At 37.6% G+C, this 19092-nt stretch overlaps 1 protein-coding gene across 3 annotated transcripts in view; it reads left to right on the forward strand.

Annotated features, from left to right (window-relative positions):
* Pnpla8 (patatin like phospholipase domain containing 8) overlaps positions 1-19092 on the forward strand; it is a 44032-nt gene that overhangs the window by 8604 nt on the left and 16336 nt on the right. Inside the window, exons 2-7 of one of the 3 annotated variants that reach the window (XM_069996197.1) lie at positions 3245-3293; positions 3376-4396; positions 4539-4688; positions 8529-8680; positions 14129-14223; positions 16479-16650. In XM_069996197.1, the coding sequence (XP_069852298.1) occupies positions 3289-3293; positions 3376-4396; positions 4539-4688; positions 8529-8680; positions 14129-14223; positions 16479-16650 (1595 nt within the window). In that variant the 5' untranslated portion in view covers positions 3245-3288. Of the gene's footprint in view, positions 1-3244; positions 4397-4538; positions 4689-8528; positions 8681-14128; positions 14224-16478; positions 16651-19092 lie in introns of all 3 variants that reach the window. The other 2 variants (XM_069996196.1, XM_069996198.1) reach the window with 2 other exon arrangements.

Below are 19092 nucleotides of genomic sequence, written 5' to 3' on the forward strand. Positions count from 1 at the left end.
TCCTCTTCTTTCCATTTCCTGGAGTTCATTTTGATAAATATTATTTTATATGATCAGAGGTGCATAGGCATTATGCCTTTGTGTTCTCCTAAAAGTATCTTCTTTTCCTTTGATTTCACTGTGTTTACATGCCTAGAGTCCTATATAATTTATCTGGTCCAAGTGTTTTTTTTTTTTTTTTTTTTTTTGGGTCCGGTTGTGGGGCCTGAACTCTGGGCCTGGGCGCTGTCCCTCAGCTCTTCAGCTCAAGGCTAGCGCTCTACCTCTTGAGCCACAGTGCCACTTCCGGCTTTTTTCTTTTTGCTTATGTGGTGCTAAGGAATCGAACCCAGGGCCTCAGGCATGCAAGGCAAGCGCTCTACCACTGAGCCACCTTCCCAGCCCCCAAGTGTATTTTAGATCTAGCTCCTCATATGAGAGAAAACATGCACCATTTGCCTTCATTTGGGTTTTTTAAAACTTTATTTATTTTCAGTACTGGGGATTGAACTCAGAACCTGAATCTTGACTTTTTTTGCTCAAGGCTAGCACTCCATCACATGAGCCACACCTCCACTTTTTTGTTGGCTAATTGGAGATAAGAATTTCATGGACTTTTCTGTCTGGCTTCAAACTTTGGTTCTCAGATTTCAACCTTCCCAGTAACAGATTTATAGGTGTCAGACACCAGCACTTGGTTGTATATTTTCTTTGATGAGATGTTTGTAGAACTCCTCAGGTCATTTTTTTTTTTTCAATTGTGGGTCTTGAACTCATGCTGACCCTGAGCTCTTTTGTTCAAGGCTGTCTGTCTACCACTTGAGCTATAGCATCATTTCCAGTTTTCTGATAGTTAATTGGAGATGAGTCTCATGGACTTCTTTCTCTGCCTAGGCTGGCTTTGAACTGTGATCCTCAGATTTCAGCCTCCTGAGTGGCAAGAATTACAGGCATAAGCCACGTTTTGTCTTTTTTGGTACTTTGAATTGAATTCAGGACACAAGCACTTTGACACTGAGCTATTTCTCAGACCTCTTCAGTCCATTTATAAATTAGATTGGTTCTTTATTGAGTTTTGTTTTGTTTTGTTTTGCCAGTCCTGGGACTTGAACTCAGGGCCTGGGCACTGTCCCTGAGTTATTTTTGCTCAAGGCTAGCACTCTACCAATTGATCCAGCACCACTTCCTCCTCTTTTTCTGTTTATGAGGTACTGAGGAATCAAACCCAGGGCTTCCTGCATATGCAAGGCAGGCACTCTACCACTAACCCCTCTGAGCACTCTACCACATTTCCCATCCCTCTGAGGGATTTTTCTTTCTTTTCTTTTTTATAATTAATGACTCAGTTTATTAGCTGTCTTGATTAAGTAAAACTATGGAGTGAAAATAACCAGGTAGAAATAGGTTTTTCCTTTTTTTAAATGATAAGCTTATAAGGTGACAGAGACAGGGAGGATACCCTCAGGGATAATGACACAGGACACAGGGAAAGGAGTATGAAATTCAAGCTGCTATTTCAAGCCTGAACTTGCCTCTTCATACCACTGAGTTTGAAATTTTGACATAGCCACTTCTAAGCGTCAGTAGTTTTAAGCTTAATAATGTAAAACTTTATCAGCTCATTTTTTTAAGCTTTGGAGAGAATATCTTTGCTGGGAGAATATTAATTCCAGAGCCTCATGCCCTTTCTTTTTTTTTTTTTTGTCGGTCGTGGGGCTTGAACTCTGGGCCTGGGTGCTGTCCCTCAGCTCTTCAGCTCAAGGCGAGAGCTCTACCACTTGAGCTACAGCGCCACTGCTCATGCCCTTTTGGAGGCCTCTTCATCCTTGAATAGGGACTTAGGGTATCATCCACCACAAAATCATACAGGACTTTCACCCAGGAATTGTAGTAGGGAAGGCTGTCATAATATTCAGCTGCGATTTTCCTCACCTGAGTGGAAACCATCATAATTATAATCCATATCAAGTTGGGATCAGGTTTCATCAAGGATTTTATCTCTGGATACTTGGCCAGGATCTCTCTGCATCGGTCGGTGTGGGGCTGGTCTGTGTAGACCCACTCAAAATCTTCTCTTGACACATGGCTTCCCATGGCGGCAGGCATTCACGGGCCAGCTCCTCAGACGCAAGGACTACTCCTCCAAGGTGGCACCCTGGCTCCTGTCCGGGATTTTTCAAAGACCTATTTCATTGGTCTTTTTTGCATTATTCTTTTAGTCTCCATTTCATTTGTATGCCTCTAGTATTTTGAGTTTGGCTTGATCGTGTTTTTCTAAGTACTTCAGGTATTTTATTAAGTTATTCATACAAAGATCTTTGGCTGCTTTCAGTCTCGTTCCCTATCCCTCCCTGTCCCTCCCTCCTTCTCCCACCTTCCCTTTCATTTCATTTATTTATTCTCTCTCTCTCTCCTTCCTCCCCCCCTCACAACACACACACACAAGATTTCACTGGATAGTCCCAGCTGTCTCAAACTTGTGATCCTCCTCTCTGTCTCCTAAGTCCAATACTAAAAGCATATGTCCCCACACCTTGATATTATCTGATTTTTTAAAATGTAGGTACTCACAGCTATAAACTTTTCATATAATTCTGTCTTTGCTATGTCCCACAGGTGCTCATAAATTTATCTAGTTTTCATTTTCATTTGATTCTAGGAATTAAAAAATTTCAGAAGTGTATAGTTCAATCTTCAGGTGTTTGTGTATTTTCTTCTGCTATTAATATCTAGTTTTATTCCAGTATAATCTAATGATATAGAAGAAATCACTCTTAAAAATATTTGTTAAGACATGCTTTTAGTCACATTTCTTTGATTTAATAAGCACTTATGACTAGGAATAAACTTTGAACATGTCAGACTTGTAGAAACTGTTAACATCCTGTCTGTGGCCTCAGCATCCTCCAGTGGGTAGCATAGTTAAATACTGTATAAATGATTCTCAGTGAACAAAATAGAGAGTATACTATTGCATAATCTAGTAAGAAAACTTAGTAATGAAAAAGTATAATATCTGAGTTGCATATTAAATTATATCTTGTGTTGTGGAAAAACCTATCAGTTGGGAACTTTCCTAAAGCAGTTTAATTTTCACAAACATGCTAATGATTTTCAGTTAAACTTTGTACCAGCCATCTTGGAAATATATTATTCTCTCATTTTTGGGAGTTTGCTGAATGTAGTTCAACTAGTCATACAGTTAATATTATGTCTAATTTTGATTTTTAACTTGAATTCTAATTCTTCTTTTTTTTAATTTCAGGTAAGACCATGAATTGTGGTGTTTCTTTACTGAAGCATTGATGAATGAAGTGAGAGAATGTCATATAAAAATAAGTGATTTTAAGTTATGTCTATTAATTTCACTTTAGATATATATATTTACCTCCTTAGTAATGCAAGAAGTCTTTGTGGAAAGCAGAGAAGCCAGCGACTGCATTTTGTGTGCACATCTAATCATTATCAGAGGACAAGCCATATCAACCCAAATAGAGGTTTTCATGTCAGCAAAGTAAGATGTAAATGGACAAGAAGTGAAGCCTTTTTTTGTGATAAGCCCTGGTATTCTCCAAGCAACCATGCTTTACGTATTGGAATTTTGAAACTTAGCACTTCTGCTCCCAAGGGACTTACAAAAGTGAACATTCGTATGTCCCGTATTAAAAGTACTTTGAACTCTGTGTCAAAGGCTGTTTTTGGCTATCAAAATGAAATGATTTCACGCTTAGCTCAATTTAAACCAAATTCTCGAATATTAAGAAAAGTATCAGATAGTGGCTGGTTCAAACAGAAAAATGTTAAACAGGTTATTAAATCTCTGAAAAAATATAGTGACAAATCATCAGAAAAGAGTCCTGCAGAAGAGAAAAGCCACACTATAGATAAAGACGAAGACACAGGGAAACAGAGCCTTTATCATTACACAAGTAGTATAACCACAAAAGTTGGAGAGTCATTTGTCTTTTTATCAAGTCACATTAACGCATACTTCAGTCGTGAAGGGAAAATGTCTCAAATAAAGGAAAGTAAACATGTCCAGGACCAACCTGAGCTTGTAAGTAACAAGGTTGAAGAAGTGAAATCCAGTCCTGTAGATCCTGGAATTGCTACATCTGCTGCAGATATGCCAGGCTCACAGTCTTCCATAGACACGGCAGAGAAGCCTGCAAGTCCAAGTGGGATGCCTGAACTCGTTCCAGTTTCTACTAAACAGAGTATTGCTAACTTTCTTTCTCGCCCCACTGAAGGTGTACAAGCTTTAGTAGGTGGCTATATTGGTGGACTTGTCCCCAAATTGAAGTATGATTCAAAGAGTCAGCCTGAGGATCAGGAAGAGTCCACTAAGACAGAGCAGGCAATCAGTAAAGACAAAACTACAGAGGATAAAAAGCGTTTATCTCTTCAGCGAGAAAAGGCAAGTTGTTAATTCACTGTGGTTGTAAGTTGTATTAATTTTGTCAAATTAAAATTTTTCATTTCCTAATGGCATCTAAGAAATGTTACCTGTTTAGAGTAGTTTCATGTTTTAATCATATATATTTAACATGTCTTTATAGATTATTGCAAGAGTGAGTATTGATAATAGAACTCGGGCCTTAGTTCAGGCTTTAAGAAGAACAACAGACCCAAAGCTCTGCATTACGAGAGTTGAAGAATTGACTTTTCATCTTCTAGAATTTCCTGAAGGAAAAGGGGTGGCTGTCAAGGTAATTCCTATTTGTTTAATCTGCTTTTGACTTGGAATTAAACATCAGTACACCTTTTTAAACGGAAAGAGAGAGGCCTTTAAAAAAGTAGTTTTTTATGATATATATATTAATTATTCCATTTCTGTTCTGAATATTATGCTAATGGGTTTATTTTGTAATGTAAATTATTTTATTTGTTTTTTTGTTTGTTTTGTGCCAGTCCTGGGCTTGACAAATTCAGGGCCTGGGCACTGTCCCTGAGCTTCTTTTACTCAAGGCTAGCACTCTACCATTTGAGCCACAGCACCACTTCTGGCATTTCTGTGTATGTGGTACTGAGGAATCAAACCCAGGGCTCATGCATGTTAGGCAAGCACTCTGCCACTAAGCCACATTCTCAGCCTGTAAATTATTTTGTTACTAATATCTATACTTTATAATTGGATATTTAGGTCAGGAATTTTTTTCCTTTGGCCACATTGGAATTTGAAAGGTAACATACTTGTTAGCCAGGAGCTCTACCTTTGAGCTGTGCCCCAAGTCCTGAACATAGAAGGTTATCAGTAAATTAATTAGAATGGCCTATTGTCAGAATTGCTTAGCTGTCAAATTTTTCTTTATCTTTTTTAATTAGGTAGTTGTACAAAGGAGTTTCAATTCCAGAAGTAAGGTTATAAGTACAAGGCATCTTGATCAATATAAATGCCTTTTTTTGGTTCATTTTTGGTACAGGTCCTGGAGCATGAACTCAGGTCCTGGGTACACTGTTGCTAACCTTTTTTTTTTTTTGCTCAAAGTTAGCCCTCTAAAATTTGATCTATAGCTCTACTTGTGGCTTTTTTGGTGGTTAATTGGAGATTAGAGTCTCACAGACTTTCCTGCCCAGGCTGGCTTTGAACCCCAATCCTCAGATTTCAGCCCCCTGAGTAGCTAGGATTACAGGCATGAGCCACCTGCGCACAGCTCATGGCTGCTTCTTATTTCATGGTCTTTGGATATTTAAAATCCTAAAAGTTTTAATTATCTGCTTAATAACTGAATGTGAATCATTAAAGTAACTTATTTTTCTTGTATCTTGTATTTTAAAATATAATATAGGAAATATGATTTAGACCAACTAAACTAGATAATTTACATAGAAGTGCTATAGAATATAACTTGTTTTAGTTTTTATATCTCAGTTTACTTGTAATACTTAAAGAGCAATTGGAAAATTTATAAAATAGAAATTTAAAAAAATACTAGAAATTCTGTTTGTGCTTATTTTTAACCTTCCATTCCAAAAGTTGTTGACTTGTACTTTTTTTTTTTCAGTTGTAGGACTTAAACTCAGGGTCTGGGTGATATCCCTGAGCTTTTTTGCTCAAGGCTAGTACACTACCACTTTGAGCCATAGCACCTCGTCTGGATTTTAGGTGTTTAATTGGAGATTAGACTCTTAACAGCCTTTCTTGCCCAGGATGGCTTTGAACTGCAGTCCTCAGATCTCAGCCTCCTGAGTAACCAGGATTACAGGCGTGAGTCAACAGTGCCAGCCACATTCTACTTTTTGACAATCAACTTTATATATAATATATATTATGATATATATACTTTAATAATTCATGTCTGGGAATTTGAAATTATTTTTCATTTTATAGAATCTCTTTGCAGATGTGCCTGAACTTTCATCCATTATATTCACATTTTACTGATATGCAGAAAGTAGAGATCTAAAACAGAATAACTGTCTTAGTTCATTTGTGCTACTATAACAAAGCAGAAAATTAGTTCTCACAATTGTGGAAGCTAAGAAACAGCTTTTTTGTTTTTTTTGGTAGGGCTTGAACTCTGGTCCTGAGTGCTGTCCCCAAGCTCTTTAGCTCAAGGCTAGCAACAGCGCCACTTCCAGCCTTTTCTATTCATGTGGTACTGAGGAATCAAACTCAGGGCTTCATGCATGCTAAGCAAGCACTCTACCACTGAGCTACATTCCCAGCCCAAGCTTTTTTTTTTTTTTTTTTTTGCTTTTTGCTTATGTGGTGCTGAGGAATCAAACCCAGGGCCTCAGGCATGCAAGGCAAGCGCTCTACCACTGAGCCATCTTCCCAGCCCCCAGCCCAAGCTTTTTTTTTTTTTTTTTAAAAAAAACTGGTTATTTTAAAGAGAGTCTTACATATTTTTTTGTAGGCTGATCTTGAACTAGATTCTCCATATCTCAATCTCTGAGTAACTAGGATTACAAACCTGAGCCACTGGAACATGAACATTAGTACCTATTTAAGAGGTGGTCATTTTTTAAAAGTAAGTTTTTTATTGTGAAAATACTGTACCAGAGGGATTACAGTTACATGAGCAAGGTAATGAGTACATTTCTTATCAAGCATTGCTGCCTCCTCCTATGTTTTCCCCCTACCATCCCTTCCCTCCCACCTCCACAACTACACTCCCCCGCTCCATCCCTGTGGTCATTCTTAAACATCAAAAACATTTGTTAGCCGGGCCCTGATGGCTTATGCCTGTAATCCTAGCTACTCTGGAGGCTGAGGTCTGAGGATCTCAGTTCAAAGCCAGCGCAGGCAGGAAAGTCTGTAAGACTCTTATCTCCAATTAATCACCAGAAAACCGGAAAGTGGCACTGTGTCTCAGGTCTAGAGCACTCACCTTGAGCTGAAGAGCTGAGGGACAGTGTTCAGGCCCAGAGTTCAAGCCCCATGACCAGAAAAAAAAAATGTTATTGCAGCTAAGAGAAAATGCAAAGAAATGCTAATCTAGAAAGAAAATAAAGCTGTGTTGTTCTCCTTGAACCCAGCTCTTTTTTGATTTGGACACAATATGCAGTAAAATTCATGTTAACCTTTTATTATCACAGTTGTTACTTTGTAATCTGTGTTAAACAAATTATCTCTAATTATTAACCATTCAACATTCTTTAAAAAGAGTACTTTAAAGACTGGAGGTGTGGGGCTGGGAAGGTGGCTCAGTGGTAGAGCGCTTGCCTTGCATGCATGAGGCCCTGGGTTCCATTCCTCAGCACCATATAAGTAAAAAGAAAAAAGCCGGAAGTGGTGCTGTGGCTCAAGTGGTAGAGCACTAGCCTTGAGCTGAAGAGCTGAGGGACAGCGCCCAGGCCCAGAGTTCAGGCCCCACGACCAGACCCCCCCCCAAAAAAAAAAAAACGGGAGGTGTGGCTCAGTTGGTAGAGTGCTAACCAGAGAACATAAAGGAAGTCTTTAAAGTTAATTTTTATTCCTATCAGGACAAATGTATCTTAAATGCTTATTGACATTAATACTTCAGAAGTGAATCTGTCTTGAGATTGCTGAGAAAGTAATGAACATGGACATGTTGATTTTATGTGATGATCTAAACTTGAATTAGTTAAAAATAAGTGTAGTCATTGTCTTTTTTTTAATATTTTTGAGATAGAGTCTCTAGCACAGGCTAGTTTAGAACTCATGATCCTCTTGCCTCAGCCAACGGATTACAGATATCTATGTACCACCATACCCACCTTAAGTTTTTTTTTTCCCCTCCCAGTTTCTTCTTCTTTTTTTTTTTTTTTTGCGGGGGTGGGGGGGGGTGGGGGGGTGGGGTTGGTGCCAGGGCTAGAACTTAGGGTATAGGGCGCAGTCCCTGAGCTTTTTTGCTCTAAACTAGCATCAACCACTTGAACTACAGCCACACTTCTGGCATTTGGGATGGCTAATTAGAGATGAGTTTATGGATTTCTTACCTGAGCTGGCTTTAAACTGCCATCCTCAGATCTCAGCCTATGTAGCTAGGATTATAGGCATGAGTCACTAGTGCCTGGCCCAGTTATGTTTTTTCTCCTTAACTTGACAAAAGTAAAAAAATAATATTTTTTTCTCAATATAGGAAAGAATCATTCCGTATTTATTACGACTGAGACAAATTAAAGATGAAACTCTTCAGGCTGCAGTTAGAGAAATTTTGGCCTTAATTGGTTATGTGGATCCAGTAAAAGGGAGAGGAATCAGAATTCTTACAATTGATGGTGGAGGAACAAGGTAAGCCTAGAAAAGTGACTTTTAAAAACTACAGATTCAATTTTTTTAAAAGAAACTGATTTGATATGATTATTACTAAATCAGATTTTTGAAATGAAGCAAATTTTGATTATTGCATATGAATTGAAATATACTTGAATTACCATTTTATTTAATCCAGTGTTTATATTTTAGTTTGATCTTCTCAGTAGTTTAGTAGCTTACCAACTGTTGTCTTAAAATTTCATGAGTATTTTATAACGTTAGCATTCTTTTATGCCATTTATCTTACCCATATGTGTCTTTGAACTAGTCACTTAATCAAGTGATGGTTAGAATATAAATCCATTATCAGTAACTTCTGAGCTTCCTGTGTTTTCCCTTGCCAGTTCTGGTGCAGTACCAGAAACAAATATTTTCTCTGTTCAGAAGGAAATAATATCATTCTCAGCCTACCCTCTAATTACTGACCATCCATGCTTAATTCTATCATAGTTTAGCTTCTGCCTTCTTGTTTCTTAGATTTTTGGCTTTGTTTTTTTGAACCTTTTCCCTCAAAATTTTCTAGTGTGGTATCAGGTTCCCTGTGTGTCTATCCTTACCTCTGAGATTCTTAAACTCATCTCCTTGATTTGACTCTCTGGTGCCACCCTCTTGGTATTTTTTTTTTTTTAATTGTGAGACTACCATACAGAGGAGTTACAATTACATGGGTAAGATAACCTCTTGGTATTTTTTGGGGGGGCGGGGGATCCGGTCGTGGGGCCTGAACTCTGGGCCTGGGCACTGTCCCTCAGCTCAAGGCTAGCACTCTACCACTTGAGCCACAGCACCACTTCCGGCTTTTTTTTTCTGCTGGTGCTGAGGAATTGAACCCAGGGCCTCAAGCATGCAAGGCAAGTGCTCTACCCCTGAGCCACCATCCCAGCCCCTCTTGGTATTTTTTAAGTAATATTCTTAGCTTTTAAGTGCACAGTCCTACATGTTACCTAAGTCCTTTCTAAATTGCACAGTCCTATATGTTACCTAACTCCTGTTTACTTTGACATTGTGCAGAAAGGCTGAGTGATGAGAGAAGGAGGGCTGTTTAAAAATCTAGACTTACCTTAATGAAATACTGATATAGTGACATTTAGAATTATATAGAAGGAAGGAAGACATTTTTTTCTTTTTTTCCAGTCCTGGGTCTTGAACTCAGGGCTTGGGCACTGTCCCTGAGCCTCTCTGCTCAAGACTAGTGCTCTACCACTTGAGCCACAGTGCTACTTCTGGCCTTTTCTGTTTATGTGGTATTAAGGAATCGAACCCAGAGCTTCATGCATGCTAGACAAGCACTCTACCACTAAGCCACATACAAGACATTCTTTTTTTTTGGGTCCAGTCGTGGGGCCTGAACTCTGGGCCTGGGCACTGTCCCTCAGCTCTTCAGCTCAAGGCTAGTGTTCTACCACTTGAGCCATAGCGCCACTTCTGGCTTTTTTTCTTTTTGCTTATGTGGTGCTGGGGAATCGAACCCAGGGCCTCAGGCATGCAAGGCAAGCACTCTACTACTGAGCCACCTTCCCAGCCTCCATACAAGACATTCTTAAAGAAAAAGTAACCCCTATGGGTGGTAGAAACAGGATTGGGGAGACAGAGGAAGTGATTGATGTTGAGAAAGACTTTTTTTGGAGACCTTGACTATAAGGCTACATTGTCTGTTTAGGAATGCTCAATTAACAACAACAACAAAAAAGACAACAAGAGAGAAAACTCCATAGAGATCTTTGTGGATATTTCTTTTATTTCTTGATGAAAGGGACTTGTGTTGCTGATACTGGCCTTGAACTCAGTATGTACCCCAGACTGGCCTGGAACCAATTGTGTAGCCCAAGCTACCTCAAACTTACTATCCTCCAATAGTCTCCCAAATGCTGGGATGCCTAGCTGGGTGATATTTCATAGGACAGTGAAATCCAAGAAGATGTACTTATTCATATGTTACATAAGATGAAGGATTGGAGAGAGTCATGTATAATTCATAAAATAGATTCCAAACAAGTGGGAAAGTGGTAGTTAAACAAGAGGCTGGAAAAATCCTCTGTCATTAAGTTCAGGGGAGTGGGATGGATAGTATTATTCATTCATTAAGTACACTAATAAATATTGAGTGAATGCCCCTTATGTTATCAATACTGATTAAGATTCTTGGGGCAGCCGGGCCCTGGTGGCTCATGTCTGTAATCCAACTTCTCAGGAGGCTGAGATCTGCGGATCATGGTTCAAAGACAGCCCGGGCAGAAAAGTCTGAGACTTTTATCTCCAAATAGCCACCAGAAAACTGGAAGTGGCGCTGTGGCTCAACTGATAGAGCGCTCGCCTTGAGCTGAAGAGCTAGGGACAGAACCCATGCCTAGAGTTCAAGCCTCACAACCAACAAAAAAATCCTTGTCTTCATGGAATTTGCATTCTAGAGGAAAGAGAAAACAAATGCAAAAACAATATATTATTGGGTAATAGTGAAGAAAAAGCCAAGTAAAGTAAGAATTAGAGGGTCAAAATGCTAATTTATTTACTTGGTTTTTTATTAGCTTATATTAGTTATAGAGAGCAAGATTTCATTATTACATATTATAACCATATGGAAATGTTGTTTTAAAGAATGGTCACTGACTTTTTATTTTGTACAAAAAATTAAATATTAGAGATCTGAAAGAAAAATTTTAAAAGCCATTCAGATACTTAACAGTAAGAAGAAATAATGGTGAAAAAGGCATTTGTGACCAACCCATAAATATTTCATCTTACAGAGTAAGAGTTACAGAAAGAAGAAATTAGAATGAGGAAATGTAGGAAAATCTGGGAATATTAGGTAGAGGTAAGTTTGTCAGTAGGTTTGGATTTCCACTGGAGGTGATTTCACCCCATAAAATGACACTTGGGGGGCTGGGAAGGTGGTTCTGTGGTAGAGCGCTTGCCTTGCATATCTGAGGCCCTGGGTTCGATTCCTCAGCACCACATGAGCAAAAAGAAAAAAGCCGGAAGTGGCGCTGTGGCTCAAGTGGTAGAGCGCTAGCCTTGAGCTAAAGAGCTGAGGGACAGTACCCAGGCCCAGAGTTCAGGCCCTACTACCGACCACACACACACACACGCACGCACGCACGCACGCACGCACGCACGCACGCACGCACGCACACACACACACACACACACACACACACACACTCTCTCTCTCTCTCTCTCTCTCTCTCTCTCTCTCTCTCTCTCTCTCTCTCTCTCTCTCTCTCTCTCTCTCTCTCTCTCTCTCTCTCTCTCTCCCTCTCTCTCCTCTCTCCTCTCTCCTCTCTCCTCTCTCCTCTCTCCTCTCTCCTCTCTTCTGTCTCTCTCTCGCAGGGAAGGTGGCTCAGTGGTAGAGTGCTGGCCTTGAGCTGAACTGCTGAGGGACAGCGCCCAGGGCCAGAGTTCAGGCCTCACGACTGACAAAAAAAAAAAAAAAAAAGACACTTGGCAATGTCTAAAAATAGTTTTAGTTGTCACACTGAAGGACTGCCACTTATATCTAGTTGTGAGATGACAGTTGCTGCTAAAAATCCTATAGTGCACAGGGCAGCTCCCCAAAAATGTAGGAGATCATGATCCAAGGCCAGCCTGAAGTAAAAGTGAGACTCTGAGTAAAGGAAAAACTAAAATCAGAATGGCTGGGCTTGTGATTCAAGTGGTATAATGGTTGCCGTTATAACAAGAGCAAGACTGAGGTTAGTCCCCAGTACTGCCTCTCCCTCCAGAGGATTCTTCCTTCCCCTCAATTTTGTTTTTTCTCTTCTTGCCTCAGCCTTCCAGGTGCGGGGATTACAGGTGTTCGCCACCGGAGCTGGCCCCAAATCCTATATCTTTCATTTGTGTCTGTGTGTAAGAGAACCTGGTTGTACAGTTGTTTAGGTTATAGTAGCCATGTGGCAAGTCTACATATTTTTGATTCATTCTGAATTTATAAATCTTACATTTAAAAATGGGGTCATCATTATAAAAGCAGTTAGAAAAAGGTGGCAGGGGAAAAAGATAAAAACGAGATTATTTTAATATTTTGATTTATTTTCTTCAAAACCTTTTCTGTGAGTATATGTTTGTATTTTTCTTTTCTGAAAGTTAATGGAGGCCACATTGTTAAATATTTTATCCAACATTATCTTTAATTCTTTGTCTAATTTTTAACAAATACATTATCTCTTATAAGTCATCTTTTTCTCAAATCTATGGGATTAGCATTAAAAATCACTATCTTTTATTTTCTACTTTAGTCTTAGGAAACTTTCTAATGATTTTGTTAGTAAAATCAAGGCACAATTTAGAACTGTAAATTTTATTTTGTGGTAGCTAACTACTATTATGTTCTGATGCTCACATGCCCTATGCCTTCTTTAGGAATAGAAGTTTTTTTAATTATTTTTTTATATTCTCTAGATATTAAGAATTGTCCTCATATATGGAACACCCTACATTGGCCTACACTTCCTAGACTGTTTTATATTTGTACATTCTTTTGAGCTATTTACCACCTTTGGAAAAGATCCAGAAATACAAAGTCAGTAGGATTAACCCTTAACACAGAGGCTTGTCTTAAGTTTATTGAATTTTAAAAACTAAATAAAAAAGAACTTAAAAAAAAGTAGACTATGAAGGTCTGGGAAGGTGGCTCAGTGGTAGAGTGCTTGCCTTGCATTTATGAGGCTCTGGGTTCAATTCCTTAGTACCACATAAGCAGAAAAAGTGAGAAGTGGTGCTGTGGCTCAAGTGGTAAAGTGCTAGCCTTGAGCTGAAGAGCTGAGGGACAGTGCCCAGGCCCAGAGTTCAGGCTGGGGGTGGGGGGTGGGGGGAGGACTGAAATACAAATAAAACACAAATGTAGAAATGTCTTAAGTTATCAACTGGGTGCTGGTGGCTCACATCTGTAAACCTAGCTACTCAGGAGGCTGAGATCTGAGGATCACAGTTCAAAGCCAGCCCAAACAGGAAAGGCTGTGAGACTTTTATCTCTTAATTAACCACCAGAAAACTGGAAGTGGCACTGTGGCTCAAAGTTGGCAGAGCACTAGTCTTGAGTGTTAGCTTAGGGACAGTTCAGCTGTTTTAAGTTTAAGTCCCCTAGCTGACCAAAAGAGAAAGAAGAACCAATATATGGTAACTTAGGACTGCTGAGGGAAAGTTTTAAGTGATATTCAGAGTTGAAATGTGTACAAAAATATCTAGCATTGGCACATTTTTACATTTTTATTTAATGAGGTTACAAATACAAATTTGTTGTTGCTATAGCACAGATTTTAAATCATTTAGATACTAGATTTTCTAAAGTGATCATACAAGTTCAGTCACGCAGGTTTTACTGATGCTGATTTATATTGTCATGGTAACATAAACTACAGTAGTAACTTTAGAATTGATTTACTCAAGTGAATTTACAAGTCTCATTTTGCATTTAATGTGTTTTTATAGGGGTGTGGTTGCTCTTCAGACACTTCGGAAATTAGTTGAACTTACTCAGAAGCCAATTCATCAGCTCTTTGATTACATTTGTGGTGTAAGCACAGGTAATTTTTTATCACACAGGAGTGTTAAATTCCAATAATGAATTAAGTAATAAAGCATTGAACACTTAGGCTTAAGATCATCATTGTTCTCTGAGATGATGGATATTAGTTCCATGCTTCAGTAAATAATCTTTTGGCTTAATGAACTTTTAAAATATTCATTATAGATAGTTAATATTAAAAAGTAACTTTTAATGTGCTTTTGTAGTTGTTTTCAATGAGCCATTGTGATAGATTATTAATTGTTCTGTAGTATGTTCACTGCAAGGAAAGATGAAGTGGAAGGTATTCATTTTACTTGAACTAATAGAAAATTAACGATAGACTTTTCTTGTGAAGAGGCTCTTTAAGTGAGATTACTTCCTACATCATTTTTAGGTGGCTGTTCAAACCCACAATGTAAGCCAATAAATATGTCTATGTTTGTAAAGAGCTGTTTAATACTGCTATTTGATATATGTATTCTCTGCTTATATGGAAGAAATACAGCACTTTAGGGTAGTTGTTAATTATGTTCAATGTTTGACTTAATTTCTTATCTTTTTAGTTTACCCTTCATGAATTATACATCTGTTCCTTTTTCTTACTCTTTTGAACTATAACAGCAATTCTGAAGATTTGCCATGAACAAAATCAAAGATACTTTTACATTATTAGTACTGACAAATATTCACAAATGGAATTTCCCAGTTCTCATTTTTAAGACTAAATGATGAGAGCAGTTGCAGAGATGATTGAGAACCATAAGGAGCCCATTGGAGTAGAGTTACTGTAACACTACTTCCTTGGGATCTTGGGATGTTACCAAATTTGGAACTTACTTTTTCTTTTCCTCCTTCCCTCCCTCCCTCTCTCCCTCGCTCTCTTCCTTCCTTCCTTCCTTCTTTCATCTTCTGGTGCTGTTTCTGGGACTAGAAATCAGGACCTGGGTGCTGACCCTGAGCTTTTAGTTCTTTCCAGAGGTCTTCTGAGTTCATTTAATATATTACAAATGTATGGTGAGTCCCAAATAGGAAAACAGTACATATATCTCAGGTTTATAGCACCGAGCCTGGCTGTAAACCTTTTTTTTCGTATGTTCTCATAACTTTTTGTTAAATTGTGGAATGAACTTAGCAACGCAAACACTTAAATGTATCTACCAGCTAACGTCTTGATCCATTGTCATTAGGGACTGCTCTGTAAAGAGAATCTTAAATCAGTTTATATAAATATACATTTATGAATTTAGCACATTGTCTTTTTCCATCAGGTCTTTGCTTATACTCACTGTACCTTGCAGTTTGGTGCTTTATTTTCTTTTCCATTTTATAAATATATCCTGTTTGTACCTGTGGTAAAGTTAATAAACATTTAGTTTAAGGTTAATACCTTTACTTAGTAAAATTAATTCATCTTTTTAATATCTCAAATAGGAAATGTTACATATATAGTACTATTTATAGTAGCCCTGCTTTAAGATAAAATTTTTTGAGAATTTTTGCTGTGTTAATTAGAAATCTACAAATTGTAATTTTTATTATGTTCTGCCACAATATATTTTAAAGCATAATTTGTCTAATCTTTTACTGGAATGATGCCAATTGTGATAAAATACGTGAATATTTATAATATATGAGAAATATTTCTTGTTTCTGCTTTGTGTTTTATTTCCATCTTAGGTTAAGCAGATCTTTGCCCTATCTTGCCCTCTCCCCATTCCCCCAAAGCTTTCTCCTTTCTTCTCTTCAGTTTAGTGTTAGGCAAGTTAGGCACACTAGGTGGCAGTATATCCTACCAGCTACAACTAGGATATGAAATCAGCTATTTAAAAGGACATCCTAGAGTACCTAATTTCTTTAATTACATTGGTTCTAGGACCAACCTGAAGAAGTAATTGCTTAATGAATTGGTGAGTTGCCAAATATAATGTATTTTATGGCTAAACCTAAATAATTAGTCTTTTATCTGTTATGAAATCTTTTCTTATATATTAATTTAGTATAAAACTGTTTTTATATTGTTTAAGATTATTATCATTATCATCTTGGGGTAGCATTTATTTAATCCTTTTAGGACCTGTGTTACCCAGTAATAATTTATCCCCATTTTACAGATGAAAATAATTGGGTTCAGAGAAGTAATTTGTCCCAGGTGCCATACAAGGTATCAAAGCTTTTTGCTTTAGAGTTTGAGATCAGTCTGTAACTCAGGATATCTTAGATGATAAGGTCTTAAGTAGCATCAATGCTAATTAAAACTGAAAATTCTTTCAGGTGCCATTTTAGCTTTTATGCTGGGATTGTTTCATATGCCCTTGGATGAATGTGAGGAACTTTATCGGAAATTAGGATCAGATGTATTTTCACAAAATGTGATTCTTGGAACAGTCAAAATGAGTTGGAGCCATGCATTTTATGACAGTCAAATGTGGGAAAAAATTCTTAAGTAAGTTAAGATTATTTTTTAAAATTTCTCATTGTGTAGATGTCTTTGCATATTCTAATTTGAAATGTACAGAAAATACAAAGGAATATTATTATTAATTTCACTAATTGGAGATAAACATTGTTACTGTTTATTAAATTATTAAGTCATTGTACAAAGGGACTACTATTTAATGAGTCAGATTATGAGTATAATGCCTCTTGGTCAGCGTCATCCCTTCCTTTGTTGTTCTTCATTTTTCCCCATTTGTCTCTACCCTCAAGTTATATAGTTTGTTACTGGTTTGTAAATCCTATTTTAGTCATAGATTTTGGGGCTCATATTTGTGAGATTTGTATGTAAAAGCTTTAATTTTCTTTTTTAAAAAATATGAAACCATTTTGTATGTAAACCATATTTACTTACTGTTGTTTTTACTTGATATGTCTTAGTTTTATCTCAAGTAATTATTCTAATAGATTAAGTATAATTAAAAACTTAAAATATAAGCATAATGTGGAAACCAAAAAAAAATCACTCAGTCCTATTGTTGAAAGCTATAGACCTTACAGTGTATTTTGTTTTTGCTACATCATACATATTTTTATTTGGTTTTTCTATTGCACAATTTATAATGTAGTCTTGCAAGCTTTTTTTTTTTTTTTTTTTTGCTAGTCCTGGGGCTTGAACTCAGGGCCTGAACACTGTCTTTTAGCTTCTTTTTGCTCAAGGCTAGCACTCTACCACTTGAGCCACAGCCCCACTTCTGGCCTTTTCTGTTTATGTGGTATTGAGAAATTGAACCCAGGGCTTCATGCATGCTAGGCAAGCACTCTTCCATTAAGCCACATTCCCAGCTTTCATTTTTTGACTTCATTAAAATCTGTTGACATTTTGAACACTACATTTTATCTTTCCTTTCCTTTCTTTCTTTCTTTCTTTCTTTCTTTCTTTCTTTCTTTCTTTCTTTCTTTCTTTCTTTCTCTCTCTCTCTCTCTCTCTCTCTCTCCTCTCTCTCTCTCTCTCTCTCTCTCTCTCTCTCTCTCTCTCTCTCTCTCTCTCTCTCTCTCTCTCTCTCTCTCTCTCTTTCTTTCTTTCTTTCTTTTTTGTCAGTTGTGGGGCTTGAACTCTGGGCCTGGGCTTTGTCCCTGAACTTTTCAGCTCTAGGCAAGCTCTTGGCTGCGTGAGCCACAGCGCCACTTCTGGTCTTCTGGTGGTTAATTAGCGATAAGAGTCTCATGGACTTTCCTGCCCAGCTGGCTTTGAACCACAATCCTCAGATTAGTTTATAAGAGGAGTAATCATTGGGTCAAACTTTAATGTCTTTTTAAACAATCATATAGAAATGGAGAATATATTAAAGCAACAATGAAAATAACCTTGTTTGCCTATGAACAAAAGGCATTATTAATATTTCTCCATAGAAGTATCTATATGCAAGTGAGTGTTCATCCTCTTCAAAATTTGGATGATAATACCTGTTGGTATTTAGCACAAATGGTTTCTTATGTTATTAATAGTTTTGAAACATGTTCATGATTTTACTTTATGAACATACCATTTTTAGTAGTTTATTATTTGTACAATCATGACATTTCCACCTATATCTTTGGTGTATATGTGGGGGGTTATGCAGAGCTGGTACTGGGCTTTGAACTTCGCTTGGCCCTTGCTAGGCAGATGCTCTACTGCTAAGCCATGTCACCACCCCTATTTTTTGCCAGTTATTTTGACATAGGGTCTTATTTCCTACCCAGCCACATACTGAACCAATATTTGCCTATTTTAAGCTTCCCATAATAGCTGGGATGACAGGTACATAACACCCCATCTGGTTTTGCTCTTTTGATATGGAATTTCATGACCTATGCCTGGGTTACCCTGAAACTTCTGAACCTCCTGATTTCAGCCTCCTACATAATTTAGGATCATAAATATATACCACTGCAACACCTATGGGGTGAGAGGGCCTTGAACCACATTTTTCCCATTCTCAGTCCCAAGTAGCTAGGATTACAGGCCACCACTGCCCAGCTCCTATTTAGGGGAAATTTCTAAAGTGAAATTTTGGGTCATAACATGTTATACACATTTTAAACTCTTACCAGTGTTTTTCTTATTTGTGTGTGCATATGTATTATATATACCAATATGTGTATGTATGTATATATACATATGTATATATGTGTACTGCAAATATGGAAGATTTTTTTTTTTTGCCAGTCCTGGGACTTGAACTCAGGGCCCGGGCTCTGTCCCTGAGCCTTTCTGTATATACACCCATATATATGTATATACATATGTATGGATATATATATATACACACAGTATAGCTATATATGTGTATATATATATGTATATATACATATAAATATATACATTGTTCTGCCAAATATAATCCTAGCTTAGTAAACTTAGCATCAATTTGTACATCATGAACACTTATTTAGTGTTTAAAAGAAT

Source organism: Dipodomys merriami, unplaced genomic scaffold, assembly GCF_024711535.1.
Source record: "Dipodomys merriami isolate MVZ:Mamm:240054 unplaced genomic scaffold, mDipMer1.0.p SCAF_5, whole genome shotgun sequence".
Taxonomy (NCBI): Eukaryota; Metazoa; Chordata; class Mammalia; order Rodentia; family Heteromyidae; genus Dipodomys; species Dipodomys merriami.